We start from the raw sequence: 18,542 nt of genomic DNA, 5'->3' as shown, positions 1-18,542 counted from the left end.
TTTGATAGAATGTTTTGTTTTATTGAACTGCCAGCTTTAAAAATCAGATACCAACAAATAAAGTGGTACACTGATCTAGAGAACGAGCTTTTCCACTTTTTATTTTTTTTTTGTAAAATTGGCATGCCTCTGATGACTACATATTCATAAGCAATTCCATGGGTTTTTTAAATTAAAAACTAATTATTTCTTTTAATTAAAAGTTTGGGTTTCATTGGTTATTCTCAGAAAACTACTGTGTTATTGTTACTGTTGATATTCTCTGATAACTGACCAGGCCTAACAACTATTAGTCAAATAATTTCAAAATATTTACCTTAAATCAAATCATTCTAATTAATCTTAATAGTTTAATAAACTTTTGGTATAATAGTATCTGCTTGAATATTTTCTATCTTTATATATAAATATAAATATTTAATATAAATAATATATTTATATTATATTTTTTTATTATATCTATTTATATTTTATATATATATTTCTTATGCTATAATAATCTGGGGTGTTGGAGAGGCTAACTTTACATGTATAATTCAAATAATGTTGCAGGTTCTATTCTGAATTCCATTAATGTGGAACAAACAGATGCATTTATTTCCTCTATTTACTATGTACAACATGTTTAAAATGTGTTTTTCCTGCCCAGGTATATGTTAAATTTGGTTTATGATGTTTTATATACCAAAATTAAGATCTGAGGAAAACGTATCTTCATTATGGCAAATCATAGTTATTGTGTGTAACGCTCAACTTACTGTTTATTCAATTTTCAAGAAATTAAAAATAGTTTTAAACTGTTTCCTATTTTTCTATAAAAATCACTTTTATGAAGATGCAATAATTTGGTTTTTTCACTGATTATTAAATAAAGGGAAACATTTTCCAGGTGAGCTGAAAATATTTCTGTAGCACCATAGAGTTGTCAGAGATTGAAAAATCTAAGAGGCGGAACACATGATGTTCTGCCCATTTCATAGACCTGGCTTTTGCAAATTTGTGGTCATTTGTCTAGAACATGTGCAAAAATACATTCTTTTAATTATCTGGCTGCACTTTGGTGCTCCAACCTGGCATAGTAAAGGTTGAATTCTGTGTGAAAAATTCACATTCAAGTATGACAACAAGGGAATGAAAACTTAGTAAATATTATATTTTGTACTTGAAGCTTTAATTTAAGCTGAATGGGGAAAAGGTTTGAAATGCATTCCTAGTTAATTACTTTATTTTGACAGATAATAGTTTAAGGTTGTAATCAGTATTGTTGTTTCCACAGGCCAGCCCAACAACATATACAAAGTTTGGCCATTATTATGATGTTTCTAAAAAAATGTCTCCAGAACTATGTCAGTCTGTAAAATGGCACAGTTTTTACCTCCATGAAGAATTGTCTTTCGAGCCTAAAATGAAGGCATGGTAAGTTTCGAAACCACGCTGCTGCTGTGTGTAAATAGATTTTGCGTATTGGCAGGAAAGGACATTTTTGTGTCGGCGCTCGCTGTGAAAACCACTGTGGTGATGGAGGGGGTCAGGAGCAGTTGGGATATGGGTCCCACTCGGTGTCACACACCTGGAGTGGCGCAGGGACAGCTCAGAGCTCTGCTCCCAGCTGGGGGAGGGAGCAGGTTGACAATCCAGGCAGACGTTACTAGGACAGCCTAGGCTGTCAGCCTAGGTTCAGCTGCTTCAGCCCAGCCCTAGTGACAGCCGAGTGTGGGGACTGGGGAGAGCTATTCCTGTCTGGATGAGAATCCTCCCTGAGCTCAGAGATGGGCTTGTCAGGTGGCTCTCAGTCTTAAAAGGATAGCTGCAGTTTTTAGGGCTTAGGAGACAGGCCATCCTTGACCTACATAGCTTAGAGTGCTAGATCAGATTAGTTTATGATGTGCTTTTACTTCTTACATCCTACAGCTTCTCCTAAGGAAAACACAATATACTGTGAATAAAATTACAATCACTAATTATGTCTTACCAAACATTTCCTATTCAAACTCTTCTTGGAATGAATAACTTATTATGTTTATGTCTGTCAGTAGTGAATTAAGGAAGACTGAGAGGAAATGAGTGACAGTAGCAAAGACTCATATTAGCCTGTAGACACAAGTCCATTGTATCTTTCTTGGAGACACTTCAAGTCAAATCAAACATTAAGGCTGGGCCAGCAATTTCTTTGTCCAGCTCAGTCACTGAATTTATATAATAGTATAATTTATATCATTTATATACTACCTATATATATTACCTAGCTATATACTATATATATTACCTAGCTTTATAGATCCCAGTGTATAGGGCCAGCTCCTGGAGGCAGTGTGGGATTCATTGGGATTGATTTCCATGCAGTGCACTCATATCAAACCTCAGATTTATGAAAGAGGTGCAGTATGAACCACCTTCCATAGAGCTGTAGCAAAGCCAAGGCCAAGTCTCTCTCTAATTCATGTTCTGTGTTACATGATCAAATGTCACTGCTTTCTGAAGTAAATTCTTGTAATAGTGTAAAAAAACCCCACTTTTAGGACAAAGGAAAGAACTTCTTTCTGTAGTAAATATTTGAACCAACTTTGTTTTTACATTAATTTTATAATTTGTAATTTTTAGTGGCAGAGCAATAGAGGATGAACAAAAAAATATCTAACAAGTTGCAAGGTTACAGTTATTGAGCAATTTAACTCACTTTCTCTTCTCTAGCTAATGAGAATGTTGTGTCTCAATCCACTAACTATATGGCTAGTATAGTATTAGTTCAAGTATTAAAATCAAATTAACTCATCAGTATAATATAAGAAATGGACTTCATGCATTTGATTTTATAAGTCTTCTTTAATGCTGATATTGTCCTTGTGTGCTAGCCTGATAAAAGTCCATCATTCTTACCATGTGAGTTCTATTCTTTTTCTTTTTCTTTTTTTTTTTTTTTTTTGTTTAAATCTAACAGAAAGATTAGATTTAAGTAATTTTATTGGCAAATTGGTAGAGCACAGAGTGATGAGGTGAGGGAAGTGGTCAAATCAAGATGGAGTTTGGAATGGCTAATCTGCTTTTCCTCTCCCTGCCACCTCAACATGGGTCTCCTTCAAGAAGCCTCTCCTGAGGAAATGAAGGAATTGTGGTGTTGGGAGTAAAGGCAGGTCCCAAACTAACAGCCAGCCACCATCCTAAACATTATCATGCAGTCTAAAAGCTGTATCATAAGGGACAGGGAGGAATAAAAACCACACTGAAATAGTGAACTCTTAGAAATCTGTGGTAAATGTTGAGTTGTGTAAGTCTCTTTCTTTACAGTAGATCATTTGTCTTCTAACTTTGATTATTGTCATTTCTGACCACAAGCGTAGTTGGTTTTGGATTCCCTGTTTTAAAAAGGTTGTACTAGGTCAGTGTTAAGGCAAGGTAGGAAGGGAGAATTTTTCAATATTACAGTCCCTTATAAAAAGCTTCAAAAGAAGAATGGAAGTTGTTGGAAAAATGGAAGTAAAGTTAAAAGCTGACATACAGAGGGTGTAACTCTGTCTTCTGCAGTCATGGGCTACAGTAAATTGTAGTGGCAGAAATACAGGCTGGAAATATGGAGATGTTTTCCTAATGATTTGCACAAGAAGTTGCCTTGCAGACACAAGTTAGGAGCATTGTAAAATTTCCATCACTGAAAATTTCTAAGGACAAGCTAGGTAAACATCTGTCAGACTTATTGAGGTCCTTTTCATCCCTGTATTTATGATTCTTTAATTCACATTAGTCATGATGTATTAAATCCAATACTATGTATGAATGTTACCAGTTATTTCACTGCTCTCGATGAGTTCATGCTTTTACAGAAACCAAGCAGATTGTACTGCATTTTTCACAAATACTGTGATGAAATTCTGAAAGAAGCATTCTTTTCTCAAGGAATTAAAACAAGCTCACAGTCCTCTCAGCATGATTTCATTTTTAAAAGTTTTCTAAAAAGGGGAGGGAAGGGATATTATTTTGCTGTCTCTATTGTTTGGAAAATCAGTTGAATGCTTCAGGCTTTTAAATCTAACTTCAATATATTGTAGAATAGTAAAACTTTCTGTTCCCTTGCTTAGCCAGACAATGATTTTAAAGAAAGTAGTCACACAATAGTCACCTTCCAGTTGAAATCACCAATTTGTATTAGACCTTATCTTGAATTGCCTGAAGGTCCTACTGAGAGCCTGGGCCCTTGCTCTGTGTTGCAGTGAACTGGGAGCACAGCCATGGCTAGTCAGAATGTCTCTACTTCAAGCAACTAATTTCTTTAGCATATGGTTCTCAGACTATGGATAGAACCATACCCAAGGTACCTTAAAAAAGTACTGACAGCCTGAAAAGAAATTTAGAAAGGAAAAAAAAAAAACAATTACCAAAATTACTTGAAGTTCAGAAAACCTCTAAAAATATTTTTTTTCTTTCAATTTTTTTCTTTCTTTTCATTTAAGTTATCAAAAGAAGATTGACAAAAAATAAACAGTGGAAGCTGATAAATCCTTCAAAAAGAAGGAAGCATTTTTTGAAAAGGGGATCATTCATTATTAAAATAATTTACATTAATAGTCTCTATATTATGAGATGCTTGCAGAAGATTTAATGACTTTCTAAAGGGTATACTTTGCAAGGAACATATCAGTAAAGATATTTCTGAATGAAGTTTTCCCTTAAATTGTGTAGGAGTGCAGACCAAAAGCAGTGATGTGTTGTGGGGTATTTTAAATCCAAGAGTGTTTAGCTTTTGTCACTAATCCTGAGGTTGAGGAGGAAGAGGAAACTGATAGTTCTGTCTAGTTTATTGTTTTCCATAAGTGAATGGTATTATTGTTGAGACATAATGCTTCTTTATAGTACCAAAAGTTGCAAAAATTATGAATTAGCTAAAAAAAAAAGAACTTTTCTGTCTTCTCCAAACGTTTGCACGTTGTTTTATGTTGTGTGTTCCATTCTAAATATTTATAATGTTGCAGAGTACATCATGGTTTGAGCTCAGGATGAAGTAAATTGTTTTAGTTCTGTAACTACAGCCATTTGAAGAGGCACCTTCTCTCAGGTACTCATCATGGAAGGTTTACCTGACCCACTGCACACTTCCCACATGAAGGTCATGAGCAGTGTGACAACCTCATCCTTCTAAAGAAAGATTTTAGAAGCTCAGGGTTTGGTTTTTTTTATTGCACCTTTTTGATTAAATTATCATGCATCTTGATGGGAACTAGTTGTTCCCTAGGTGGTATCCTTTTTGGGTGGGGTTTTTCCTCTTTCCCTGATAGAGACCTGCTACTTTTGTATGTAATTAATGTTCCTCAAAGAATGTACTTAATCCATAACTTGTTTAGATGCATCTAGAATTCACCTTGACCAGCCTTACTTTTCCCTTTATTTCTTAGTTTTGAAGACCTTAAGTTTCATTTTTCCTCCTTGAATTTTGAAGCATCTCTTTCCCCACCCTCCTTTCCTTTGGGAAGAGGTAGGGAACAAGAAGAACAATCTTTCTTTGCTCTGTTTTCATTTCACCACCCCAGGATGTAACAACAGTTTATACATTTATAGCAGAACATAAACAAGAAAAGGAATGTATCAAATTTTCTTACCAGCTTATACTCACCTGTCAGAAATATGAGTATACTGAACATATATTTTCCAATCCTTGGAAAAACAATGCTGCATCTTTTAATAAGAAAGATCCTTTGTCATAATGTTTTGAACATGAAAACATAATGTTTTGAACGTGAACATTTGTTTTAACATGAAAACCATGTATTTATAAAAAGGACCAGATCATCTTCATGCTTCTAAGTCTCTAGCATCACATTAAGAAACCTTTTTTATCTCACTTGTTCTTCAGTGAGTGAGCTGTTTTTGTAATTGTAGCTAATGTCTTTTTTGAGATAATTACAGTTTCCCTTGCAGGATCAGAGATGTAGGGATTTTATATAGGCCAGAAACTCTTGGCCCTTTTGAGAAATCATGTATATTTATACATATGTCCCTCTCTGCCTATCCACACAAGCACTTGGTTTCTTTATGGACTTGGGAAGAAAGGTGATTTTTTGACTCATCATATATAAAACTGACTTTTTCTTTGCAAATAAAAATGAGTTTTGGAGATCATCAACATCATTTGTTCACCTTAAAGTTTGGATCAGTCCTCCTTTTCTTTCCTGTGCTTTCACACATGTGTGTGTGTATATCTGTTTTTTGGTAGAGGGGCAAAATATTACCCTGTAAACTGGCATCTTCCAGCCAGTGTAGATATAACATTTAACAGCAATGTTTGCTCTCCTTTCTGCAGTTCAGGGTTCCCTTTGGGTAATCACTCAAGATGGATAGAAGTTCATTTCCCCATGATAAAAACTAATTGAAGACAGATTGTGAAGCCAGTTCTCCTAAAGGAAGTAGTAAATGGGCCTGAGTGTTTGGTGCCAAAAGAAAGCATAAACCATAAACCTTCTGTGTCTTATCTCATTTTTTATGTTGGGGAAGGGCAGTTTTGTCCTGGTGCTAATGCTGGGCCCAGGTTTACAGGGGTGGTGGGGCTGACTGTTCTCCAGGAGTTGTTGCCAGGATATTGTGGTGTCCTGGTCGCTGCACTGCTGGAGCTGGTACCAAGCAGGAAGGCAGGAATATCCTCCCTGGTGACTCTGTGCATTGCAGGCAACACTTATTTACTTATTTTCTATCTCTGCTTCCAGTCTTGTTCTTCAGGGCAATTACCAAACAAGAAGGTCTGCTAATCAAAGGAACCAAAATAATGGAGTTGTAGTTTTTCAGTAATACTTGTAAATCTTACCTTAAGAATGGATGTGCTTTTCAAAAAGAATAAATTTATCTAGAGTCTAGATTTATCAATAAATTTAGATAAAACAGGTTTGACTGTCTTGCCTAATGGAGTCTCCTTTTCCATAACAAGGCTATTTGTCATACCCTTGATAACCTAACCTTTGTTAACTGCTTGGAAACTATCAGCAGAGAAGTCAGAGCCTTTGCTGTAACCAGGATACCTTCTTGCCAGCTCCTGCTTTATCCATTACTGAAGTGCTAAACAAAAAAAGAGTAAAGAAGGAATTGTTTAAACTCATTATCAAAATCAAATCATGTTTAATAACAAAACCAAAAAAAAAAAAAAAAGACTAGAAATTAGAAAATAAGAAATATCTTATTTCCTTCCTTAAATATTGTGACAAACATTGCCAGAAGGGTAATGCAACTTGCTTTTATAAACAGTGTTTCTACAATATTTTTCATCTTCTTATTTACATAAGACGGGTCAAATTCAAGGAAACCATGAATATTTTAGGAAGAGGTAGAAGAGGACCTGTTTTGACATTATTGAAAAATCCACACACATTACATAATTTTTTTCAAAATTCTTTCTTTGCTGCAAATATCTTTCTGTTAGATTTATTAAAGATCTATTTTATTTCTTTAACTTTGGGACCCTTTAATCCTGTTAGTGCTTTGGTTATTTTATTCATTTATCCACTAACTTTTAAAAACAAGTTAGTAATGAATTAGAAATTGGCAAATATTTTGATTGCAGTATATTCTCTGGCAAAAACATTATCTGTTGTGATAATGCAAAGACACAGAGCGAATTTTGGCTACTGTGAGGGGCTAAAGTTCATCCTGTAAACTGAAAACTGCCAGGCAGTGTAGGTAGAACATTTAAAGCCATTTATTTTGCAACTAAACATTGGGAAAGTGATGGACTTCAGAAGTTAAACTTCCCCATTTGAACTATTCCTTTTTTTTGTATAGCAAGGCAGACTTTATGCATGAAATACCGTGTTGAGATTATATACTGCCAGTTAATTTTCAGCTCTGAATTTCATAAAGGGTATTAAATTATTCAGGTACACCAGTTTAATCAGTATTCTTCTAGGGTACTAAATCTGAAAGAAAAATAAATAGAGTTTAATTTGGAAACTCCATTTGTGTTCATACAAGAGAAAGGTAATCTCTAAATGTTTTTTGACATTGATTATTTCAAAATTCAAATTTATTAGGACCACAGACTTTTTTGATTGTAAATGTTTATAACTCGAGTATATTTGAGGGTTGGGGTTGTGTGGATACCTGTTTTCTTAAAGGAAACATAGATTTTTGAGTTGAAGCAAAAAGACAGGTCATTGCAATTCTTACATGCTTCTCAGGAAAGTTGAAAGAGATGAATGCAAGATTATTTGGGTTTATTCATCAGTACAATGTACTTGGATAGCATTCTAGGCTCTTAGTAAAGTAATGGGAATAGTTCCATTAATATTTGGGCCAGGTGGTCTCTCAAGGTGCCTTCCAACCTAAGTTGTCACCAGACCAGACATCCAACAATTATGAAACAAATGAGAATATTTTTAGAGGCAAAATTTTGAAAAATAACCTGTCATATTTCCCAAGAAGGACAGCAAGAGGTTTGAATCCTCAACACTTGCTGGTAGTTAGTGAGAGCGGAAGAAAATGTTGGAGCCAGAAAGATAAAAGGGTTTAAACTGCAGTGAGCAACCTCAGGCCCAGACACCCAACCCAGTGTGGTCCATGGGATTGAAGATAATAATGTCTCTTTTAAAAGTGAGCACCTGAATTGCTCTTTGAAAGTAAAGAGTCTGACAAGATGATTTGTTGAACTTTCATTTTGTTTTAAGTCTGCTTAAATCTGTTTTTCACCATCAGTTTGCTTTTGTTTTTCTAAATATTTTCTAAACAATACATCGAGTAAATGCTGCCTCACAATTTTTCTGTCATGCAAATAAAGTAGTGAAAATGTGTGAAAATTTTCATGGGAAGCCAGCTCTCTTCATCAGGGCATTGTCATTGGAATAACAACTGGGTAGATCTTTGTGGGTTACAGAAGATTAGTACTGGGCTGTAATGGTTTCAACTTTAAGTTGATTCATTATATCATTAATCTTCTAGACGTAAGTGAGCCTGACATAATTAAGTTATCTTAATCCCTAGAGATTTTAGCTTTCACTAAATGTCTGAGCACTGAACTAGTTAATATGAAGCAATCACAACTGTTTATAATGTCAACTTTATTCCAAGAGTTTGAGGGGTTTTTTCCTTCTCTGACACCTCTTTTCTGTGTGACACTTGCACTGAAAGCTGCATCTGCTCAAATTTATTTCTTATACAGCTGTTAGAGACATATAGGAGAGTATTAAAGTGTGTAAGTAAAATATTTCTTCTTACCAACAGGAGTATGAACAGTGGTTATGGAAGGCTGCTTCAGTCCATTCAGAAGATCATTTCCCAGGAAGGCTTTGATGGCTCTGATCCCCAGGTACCAAAGACCCTCACACTCCTCTCTAATCCTGTTTTCTTGATTTTCAAAGGTGACACAAGGTCTTGCATAAATTATTAAGGAACTAATTGTTTCTAAGCATTGCTAAAGTAAGCAAGCAAAATAAATAGTGTTGTTCGCTTTTGAAGGGGTTTTTTGAGTTTTTAACTGTTACAGATATGCAGGACCATGCGAGAAAGAAATGTAAGACAGCATTAGTAAAATGCCTGTTCTATGCAATAACCTAATAAATGGATGGCCAAATATAGTATAAATAAATAAAACACATTTTCATCTACAATATCTGTTTTTCAGATTATTACTTTAACATAATCTGTTCAAGATTCTTGAGGTTAAACATTTACCCTTAAACATTCAGAATTTTAGTTGTTATTTTAACTGGTGTGAATTTTTTAATTAATTAAATGGTGGTATCTTTACATAGTAAGCATTGAAAGAAAAGTAAAGAAATAAGAATGCTATTTCAATTTACAAATCAAAACAGCCTATCAGCCTCCCAAAAATCTCTGTATTCTTCATAAAACATAATGTGGGTAATCAAAAACATCTTAAGTGCAACAACATAGGCTGAAAGACCTTTTCTAATTGGAGCAGTGCCCTATCAGTTATTCTATGGCATATTCAGTAACATGGCAGTCCTTTGGAGCTGATGGAAATAATACAATAAATTGTATATATTGATGCTTAATCAAAAGGTAATCATTGCTGTACAGTAGAAATGTTACTGCAATAGAAGTCAATTAGCACAGACACTGGAGAGCCTGAAATGATTTAATACAAGACTGTGTACCAGTCCAATATCTTAGGAATCATTTTTGCAGGGGAGATGATGCTGGAAAAGATGTTTTTCTGTCTAAACCACAGTGGTTTAGAAACATTACCTGCACCGAGCACTTGTGTGTAAAATGTCGGTGGTTGTGCTCAGAGCTGTCTCTGCCAGAGATGTCTGGGAGGGTTTTGCCTTCCCTTCGGTGGCAGTGCCAGTCTGGAGAAGGCCATTGGTCCCTGCCAGGTCCCTCTCCCCACTCTGTGGTAGCCATGGCAACAGGGATGTGTCATCCTCATGTGCAGCACCAGGATGCTCCTCCTGCCTCAGAGCCCTGGGTGACACAAACACCCTGCCAGCCTCCAGCCAGCCAACAGCCTCCTGCCCCAGACATCAGCCTCTTATTGCTTGTTTTGCTTTATGTATAAAATATTATGTATTTTGCTTTTATATATATATATAAAAGAAAATCAAGGTTTTTCAGAGCCAGCATTTGGGTGTTTTTTTTTTGCTTGCAAGTAAGGAAAAATTCAACATCACCGATCGTTATTTTCTCTACTTTTTGTCAATCGTTTCAAAATGTCTTACTGGTGTCAATAAAACCAGAACTTTAACTGAGATGAACGTAACAGTATATGTTTGCTAAATAATACATTTAAGTTTCTAAGGTGAAGCTTTAAAAGTTGGAGAAGTCCTTTTCCAGGCCAGTTTATTGATCTAGAAAGCCATTAGCACTATGTAGTTCTTTCTGTTTCAAAGGAGGTAATGCACATGATTTCCTGGAGTGCTTTCTGTTACTTTCTTTTCATATTCCACTTTTTCCTTGCATCTTTCTTTGTACACTGAAATTTTGTACATTTTACATTTTAGAAGTCTATAATACACACTTCTTAAAGACATGTCCAGACCTGAACATTGCAGTGACTCAGAACACACCTTGGATCTTTTATTTGCCAAATCTCTCAGCAATTCTCTGCTATTTCATATCCTCTTCTGTTTACTGAGCCCTCAGAAGTGTTGTTTAAGTAGGTAGGTGTGAAGATTGCAAAGAACAGCCTGTGTTCTTCTGGACCTGTATATAATTGCCATATATAATTATAAAAGCTTCTGGGAAGTTTGATCCTGTACACACCCTCACTCCCAAATAATTCTCTACCTGACTGATAAAACTTTCAGATATTTTTGGCTGCTTTCACATCAATATGCCAGTGATACTTAGATTTATTCCTTTATTTGAAGAGGGGTGTGAAGAAAACTGAGCAGAATGTGACTCACCCCAGCTGAGAGCTGGTTTAACACAATTAAGAAGATTAGTGAAAACTACCATTAGAGGTTTAGTAGGCCTTTGATAAAATGGTCAGGCATCTCCAGGACCTACAACAGTTAACATTAGTTTTATAGAACCATCTGCAGGTTAATTTTATTTTTTTTTACTGTCCTACATGGCTTTGTGGACCTTAGGACAATAATTCCTGTTTGAGGTATGGGAATATAGAAAATTTTAGTCAAAGTTGACCAAAGCTAAGCTATAACCTATGTATTGCCACTGGCTGGAGCACCTTTGCCAAAGTCTAACTGGAAAATCAGAGTTTGAATTACCTATAAGCTACAAATCCAAACATCGAGTTTACATCCTTTTTAAAACCTCTCAGTAACTCTTTGCTGCTGATCATTAAGTGGGAATCCTTCATAAACTGATCATGGTATTAAGTTATATAGAATAGTTCTTCTTTGTTTCAGAATATCTTGGGGTTTTCATGTTTGACATCAGAGCTTTAATAGGCAACTATTTCCTTAACATTTCTTTTGTATACTTTGGAGGCTTTCAGGGTAATTGTTGGGGAGGATTGTTTTTTTTTTTGTTGGCTTGGAGTTGGGTTTTCTGAATTCTTCATAATCAGAATTTCTGCTGCCAAATCAAACACTGTTACAAAAATTACATGAAAAAAATTTAAAACAAGAAATTAGAAAATAAATCCAAACTTCCAGACTAATGTGAATATAAAAGATCTAGTGGTGTATCTAAAAAAAAAGTTATCCTACTCTTTACAGCAGGCTGGTTGTGGGAGAATATATTAGACTTAAGCTTTTCTTATATTTCAGTTGTGGAATAAACTGTCAAGGCTATATAGGCTTGACAGAATTATACTGGTAGAAGTTCTATTACTGGCCAGATGAATACACCTGATATTATCTGGTGTTTGGATAGCTTTATCTTTTACTACTCTTATGATTTGTTGTTGTGAAGTAAGCATCTGTCATCCTCTCTCCAGTAAGAGAGCAGTTTTTTCCTCTGTATGTTGTTCTTATGGATATTACTTATAAGAAAAAATATTTTTCTCATTTTAAAAGTTTCTGTAAGTTTTATGTATGTTTGTGTTGAAATTTTGAAATAGTAGAACACTTTCTCTGCCTGGTTAATATCCATGATATGTGGATAAAACAGTTCTCTTAAAATCCTGGGTTTTTTTCCTGTTGCTTAAGTGCACATCAAGAATTGCCTGAATCTCCTCTGATCATAAGTAATCAAAGAATATTAGACTAAAACTTCTCTTTTTGCTATTCTTTTTAAAAGTGAACATCTGATCCTAGGGGATACCACACAGGGAAGTCAAGACTGTGTTGTATTATCCCGTTCTGTTGTCTTGATCTTCATCCAATAGCGTAAAAATTCACTTTTCGTAGCTAAAGCCTAAAAGCCTGCAAAGCCTGAGACTAAAGAATCTGTCAGAGCTGAACCATAGATTGCTTCCCCAGAGACTGGGAGTGAATTGGCAGATCAGCTCCCTGTGTAAGACACACAAGTGGGTAAATGCAGAGCCACGTGGGACCGTGTGTGTCACAGCCCAGGCTCTGGCTGCCCCGTACGGATAAGGAAGCATTTGGAAGAGGAACCTCTTGTCAAAACCTTTCCTCTGGATTTCCAGAGCCAGCTGTGCTTGATAGTTGCTGTTTATTCCAGCTGTTGGAAAGTAATATCTACAGTTTATCAAAACATTTTCTGTAGTGAAAAGTACCTGCAAGATTTTACTTATAAAAAAAAAATATGTATATATATGTGTGTGTGTATAATTTGAGAAAGCTGATCTTTAAGTATGTACCCTGAACTCCAGAAATGTTTCTTTGATCACCTTGTGCAGGAAGTCTTTCAACAAGGGAGTTCATTGTCTCTCTCTCAGCTATTGATTGCAAATACTTCTAAAATCTTTCCCAAAGATCGTCAGGAAAGGTCACATCATATAAGCAGAAATGAGAGTTGTCATCATGAGAGATATCATTTTTACCATAAACAAATTACAACTTTGACTTCATAATCTGTCCCTTGAGAAAAGGAGCTTTACTTCAGCCACTGCCTCCAAAGCAGACCAGAAACTCACATGTCAAAGTGTGGTCCTTAAAAGAAAATCTGCTGATGTCCCCATCAGACTCTGGGTTTCCACAGCTGTGCCTACAACTTCCTTTATTAGCGCGACGGAGGTGAAAGGAACGTAAATGATGCTTGGAGATTTCTAAGACAGTGACAGGCCCATGTGTTGGTGAGTTAAGGCACTGACCTTCCTCACTCAGAAGGAGCAGAAAAAGTGGAATTGGAGCAAACACTCGGAATAGTCAGGTTGTGAAAGTGATGCAGCGGAAAGGTGAAAATAGAGGGAGAAGTTGTGTTTGATTACTCCCGGGCACTTTCAGCAAACTGTCTTAGAACCGGGAGAAAATACTCTTCTACATGCTTTTTAAGACAGTGATGGAGGAGAGAAAGGATATAAAAGGTCCTAGAGTTACTGGATTTGATGTTAGAATATGCTTGTATTTAGCTGGTTAAAAAATACAAATTAGTAGTTCTTAGTATTTCCATGTGTTTGTTACATTTGTACTTATCCATGATATCTAGGCACTGAAAAAAATCCCATTCCATTTGCAATTTTTATAAGATCAATTGAGATTACCATGATTACATAAAATACACAATTAATATGCATATGCATTCTAGAAATTGTTTTCCTCCTAGCCTTTAAAAAATGACTTTTATTTTCCTTTTTTTTTTTTTTTCCCCAACAGAAAAAACAAAGGAATGTTTTGAGGATAGGAATTCAGAGCCTGGGTTCCATATTATGGGGTGATGGTGTTTGTTGCAGTGATAATCCTGAAGATCCTCATAGCTTGACAAAATTTCTGTATGTTCTCCGTGGCCTGCTCAGGAAGTCTTTGTCAGCCTGCATCATCACGGTGCCAGCTCACCTTATCCAGGTAGGAATGCTGCTTTTGCTGGATTTCAGAGCTGACACATCACTTAGCAAAAGTTTAAAGCTTATGGTAAGAAAACAAATGCCAATTGTGGACATTTTAAAAAGTCTTTTTGTTCAAAGTGTGAACTTAAAATGCAAAATCTACAAAGATGTAAGTATAAAATTATTTTAGTAACAGTTATGCCAAATGTGGGTCTTGCTCCTTTTTTCAAAAACTGTCAATATTTCAGTAACTGTAGAAAAACAAAGAAAATACCTATAGTAATCTCTTTTTCAGTTATTTTTACATCTCTGTGTACTTTCCCAGTGCTTTCAAAATGCTTTTTGGAGTATCAATACAAGGCTTTTCAGTCCACTGTCTTTATATAAAATGCTCATTGTGATGATATTTGATCTTGTTTTTAAAGACAGGAATTGAAAGGTACAAGTTTGCTCTATAAGTCTAATTTCCCTTTGTAAGGGACTAGGAGTAAACCAGAGTCATCTTCCCAACTGCAAAATCAGAAGCAATTAACAGCATTGTTCCTGATAGTATATGGAGACCTAAATATATCTTCTGGAAATAAACTTTTTTAGCAAAAGGGAAAATGTAGATAGTCTTTTGTTCTGTGAGTGGTACTGTAACTTACAAAAGCAAAATCATTATTCACAATGAACAGAGAACCTGTAATTTTAGATATTTGATTTGATTATAGTAAAAAAGTACTGGATAAAACCTCATATTATGCAAAATATTTTCATAGTAGGTGAGTTTTTCGATAAATTAAATCCTAGCTTAGGTAGGTACATGACTCACATATATTGCATATTGTTAAAGGTTGCTGAATACCTGCAAATGTTATTTATTTGGATACCAATGCAATTACTCCTTTGAAAATAAAGAAGGTTGATTTTCTAGTTTTACCATTGTAGCCAAAAGTGTGTTAATATTTCTCCTCCATCTCCTTGCTTATTATTTTTAAATATTAGGTGCCAGGCTACATTCAGAAAGAAGGACAGTTGAATTTAATGTAAGAAATAGAATTTATGAATGTAAAATTATCATCCTACTTCTTACACACTGGAAATGCCTGTCCATTATTGGGACATACAAACCCTTTCAATTGCAGTCTTCTTTATATATCATGCCAATAAAAAGTATATTTGTATTTAGAGAAGTATAGAAATGCCTCTAAGAAAAAAACTGAAGTTTGTTTCAAACTTTTTTGAGAAGTTGATTATTGGTTTGTGTTTATAAATTCCGGGGAGTTAGGATTGAAATTATACCTCATTTTTTAAATAACTGCGTTTTTAATTTTAACAGTAAGTGCTAGAATATTCTGAATTATTTTTTTTTAGAAAGAAACATTATGCACAGAATCATTGCTTAGCTGTCCTAAACAAACAAGGGCATTAATTTGGGTTGGTTTTTTTTTTTAAATTATGAAACTTGGTGTAGCCTTCTTTAAGCACCGCACCGTGGAGAGAGCTGTCATTAGGAGGAGCAAAGCTGCTGAGGGTTCCTCCTAGCCCACATTACTGAGTTCCCACAGCCCTGCTGTGTAGTTGTTGCCCTCTCCAAGAAGCCTGTTAAAGAGCCCCTGGAAGCATGTGTCCAGCCTCCCTGGCACTGCTTAATTGGTGAGGCTGGCGAGATGAGAGGACAGGCGAACATGTGCTCGCGCCTCTCGCGCCGCAGACGGACCTGCCTTATAATAACAGCAGCTGCTCACATTCTCACTGCACAGCTCCTCTCCTTTCTGTTGCTGAGGGCTCTTGCTGCATTCAAAAAGTAAAGAAAATATCTCTTCTTTCCAGCAGAGAGAGAGAGAGGGATTTTTTTTTTATTTTCCAAGCGTATACGTGTTTAATTTAGTCAGTTCTGGTTTTCTCATGTGCTTTATCTGTTGAACCTTCAAGTCAGTGCACTGAAGGTATAGAGAATTCACACTGTTTTTCTGAGGATATAGTAAATTCCCCATTTTTTCCCCTGTATTACTGTTCCTATACTTCCCAGATTGTAGTTCAGCCCCTAACTAAATTAATTGGGTGGCCTCCAAGTAAATTCTTCACATGTGTCATTTCCGTGAAGGACATGTAAGTTCAGAATCACATTTAATCAAAGTTTTGTCTGGATGACAAATACAAAAAAATAGTTTTGTCTTTACCTGCTTTGTCATGAAAAAGTAGATTTTTGGTAGTGACATAACTTATCTTGTCCCTGTCAGTCTCCAGTAGTAGTTACTCCAGTGAAAAAGGAATAAAACAATTGGCAGCATTGATTTTTGACAGGGGCAATGTCTTTTCAACCCAGATTAATTCTGTTTTTTAAATAAAGTCTGTGAATTATATATATATATATGTTTATATATATATGTATATGTCTGTATGCATATCTATTTTTTGAAATTGTTTTCTTTTATGTATTTTGCCAAATACTTCACATCTCGTGCTGTGACAGGGAATTCACAAATTAAATCTACCTGGTTTCTTTCTTTTTAGAAAGTTTAATTTTGCCTTTACTTTTCATATCTTATCCTTTTTTTTTGTCGGGTGAGGCATTCAAATGATCCTATTCCATATTTTCTGTATTCTGGTTTGTAATTTTTCTCCTGCTGCCTCCTTATTCTGTTTCTAAACAGTCACTTTACCTTTTTACAGTAATACAGTAATTTCATTATTGTTTGTTCACTTTTCCTACATTCTCATGCCTGGTTTGACTCTTCAGTGATTACAGAGCATTAAGCAGTGATTTTGTTCCTGATGTTTTTCCCCTCTGTGATGCACATGCATCAATGTGGCTCTTTCATTATTCCAGCAATGCATTGTCTTAGATTTAATAACTTGGAATTGGATTTATCCAAAGACAATTCTCATTAATCCAGCTTGATGGGACAGTTCATGATTTCTGTAAGGCTATATTTTGGTAAAAGACACAAGTTTGCAAAAAAAATAATCTGTTTGTGTGTGGAGTTTTTCCAGAGTAATTGGAAGAAATTGTAGTCCACTAAAGGACACAGATTTTGGAGGTTTTGCTGATGAAACTTCTAGGGCAAACAGTGCATGAAGAAAAAAGAAAATTCTCTTTTCTCAACCACAAAAATAGGAATACATTTTTCTGGAAGAGGGTTTCAAGAATATGATACAAGAAAAACTTATCCAATTATGGATTTTATTCAGGTGATGTGTGACAAGTTTTACTTGATTGATATTTTCTACCGATTGAACATACTCTTATCTTACACTGTCTGTCAGGTAATAAATATTGAGCTACTTACAAGTGTGATTAAAATAGTTGATGGAAGGTTATTTTTCAAGTCTTCCTACTGCTTCTTGAAAATGCATTGTGCCTAAGAAATCATATGGTACATTTGAAAAGGGAAAATTACTTCCATTTTTAAAATCTAGCATTGATCAAGGAGGGCAGAATGAAGAGGCATTTAATTTGTTGTTGCAGTTTCTAGGTTTAGGGAATATTATTAAAGCAAGTAAGGATTCTTTTTCTGCATTTTGATAATCAATCCATTTGCATACCTAAATTTAGAAAAAGAATTATTGTGCAATTGTGTGACAGAAAGGACTTTAATGTCACTGCTCTATAACGGAAAAGTCCTAAATTAGAATTTAAAATATTTTCCCACTGTATTTTTTTTTCTTTAATTACTAGAAATCATTGGTAAATCCAAGAACATCTTTCCCTGAAAATACTAAATAGTGTTTTTAATTTTGTTCCTATTCTTCCCAATTTTGTATCACTTAAGTAGCAGTAGATTTTTTTTTAGTAGATTACTATATTCAACAGGGAAAGCGTAGCACTTGTTAAAGCCATCCTTTATTTTGAACTCAAAGCTGGTATTACTGGTAAGGACTAAAAACCATATTAGTCAGCATGTACCAAGGGAAATTAATTGACTAATGAAAAGTCAGTATGAATAAGTCTTCTCACAGAACCTGTCCTCAGAGTCTGAAGTTCTGTTTAGCAAGATATTTTCATTATTTCATGCAGTATGTTAAAAAATTAATTTCCTACAATATTAATGTTTTGATGTTTTGAATTCACCGAAGTGCATAAGCTACGGTGTAGAAAAATTCAGAGACAAACCTTTTCACATCCAAAGGCTTTTTGTGCTCACACTGAGTGATTTAGCAGCTAAACTCAAAGTCAAGCAATGCAGTGCTTTAGAATCCATTGCTAATATAGGATTATAAGATGTGAACTCCTATAGCTGGTGAATTTCTCACAGTTTGAAATCTTTAT

General features: G+C 35.1%; 1 protein-coding gene across 1 annotated transcript in view; it reads left to right on the top strand.

The window, feature by feature from the left end:
- The window catches only part of ELP4 (elongator acetyltransferase complex subunit 4), a 136,392-nt gene that overhangs the window by 29,251 nt on the left and 88,599 nt on the right, over positions 1-18,542 (top strand). Inside the window, exons 5-7 of the mRNA XM_005530288.3 lie at positions 1,277-1,416; positions 9,190-9,274; positions 14,118-14,306. Coding sequence (XP_005530345.2) covers positions 1,277-1,416; positions 9,190-9,274; positions 14,118-14,306 — 414 coding nt within the window. The remainder of the gene's footprint in view (positions 1-1,276; positions 1,417-9,189; positions 9,275-14,117; positions 14,307-18,542) is intronic.

Source organism: Pseudopodoces humilis, chromosome 7 (assembly GCF_049639895.1).
Source record: "Pseudopodoces humilis isolate 2021_Gansu_Grassland_sample_001 chromosome 7, ASM4963989v1, whole genome shotgun sequence".
NCBI lineage: Eukaryota > Metazoa > Chordata > Aves > Passeriformes > Paridae > Pseudopodoces > Pseudopodoces humilis.
This window is presented reverse-complemented; position numbering and strand designations above follow the sequence as displayed.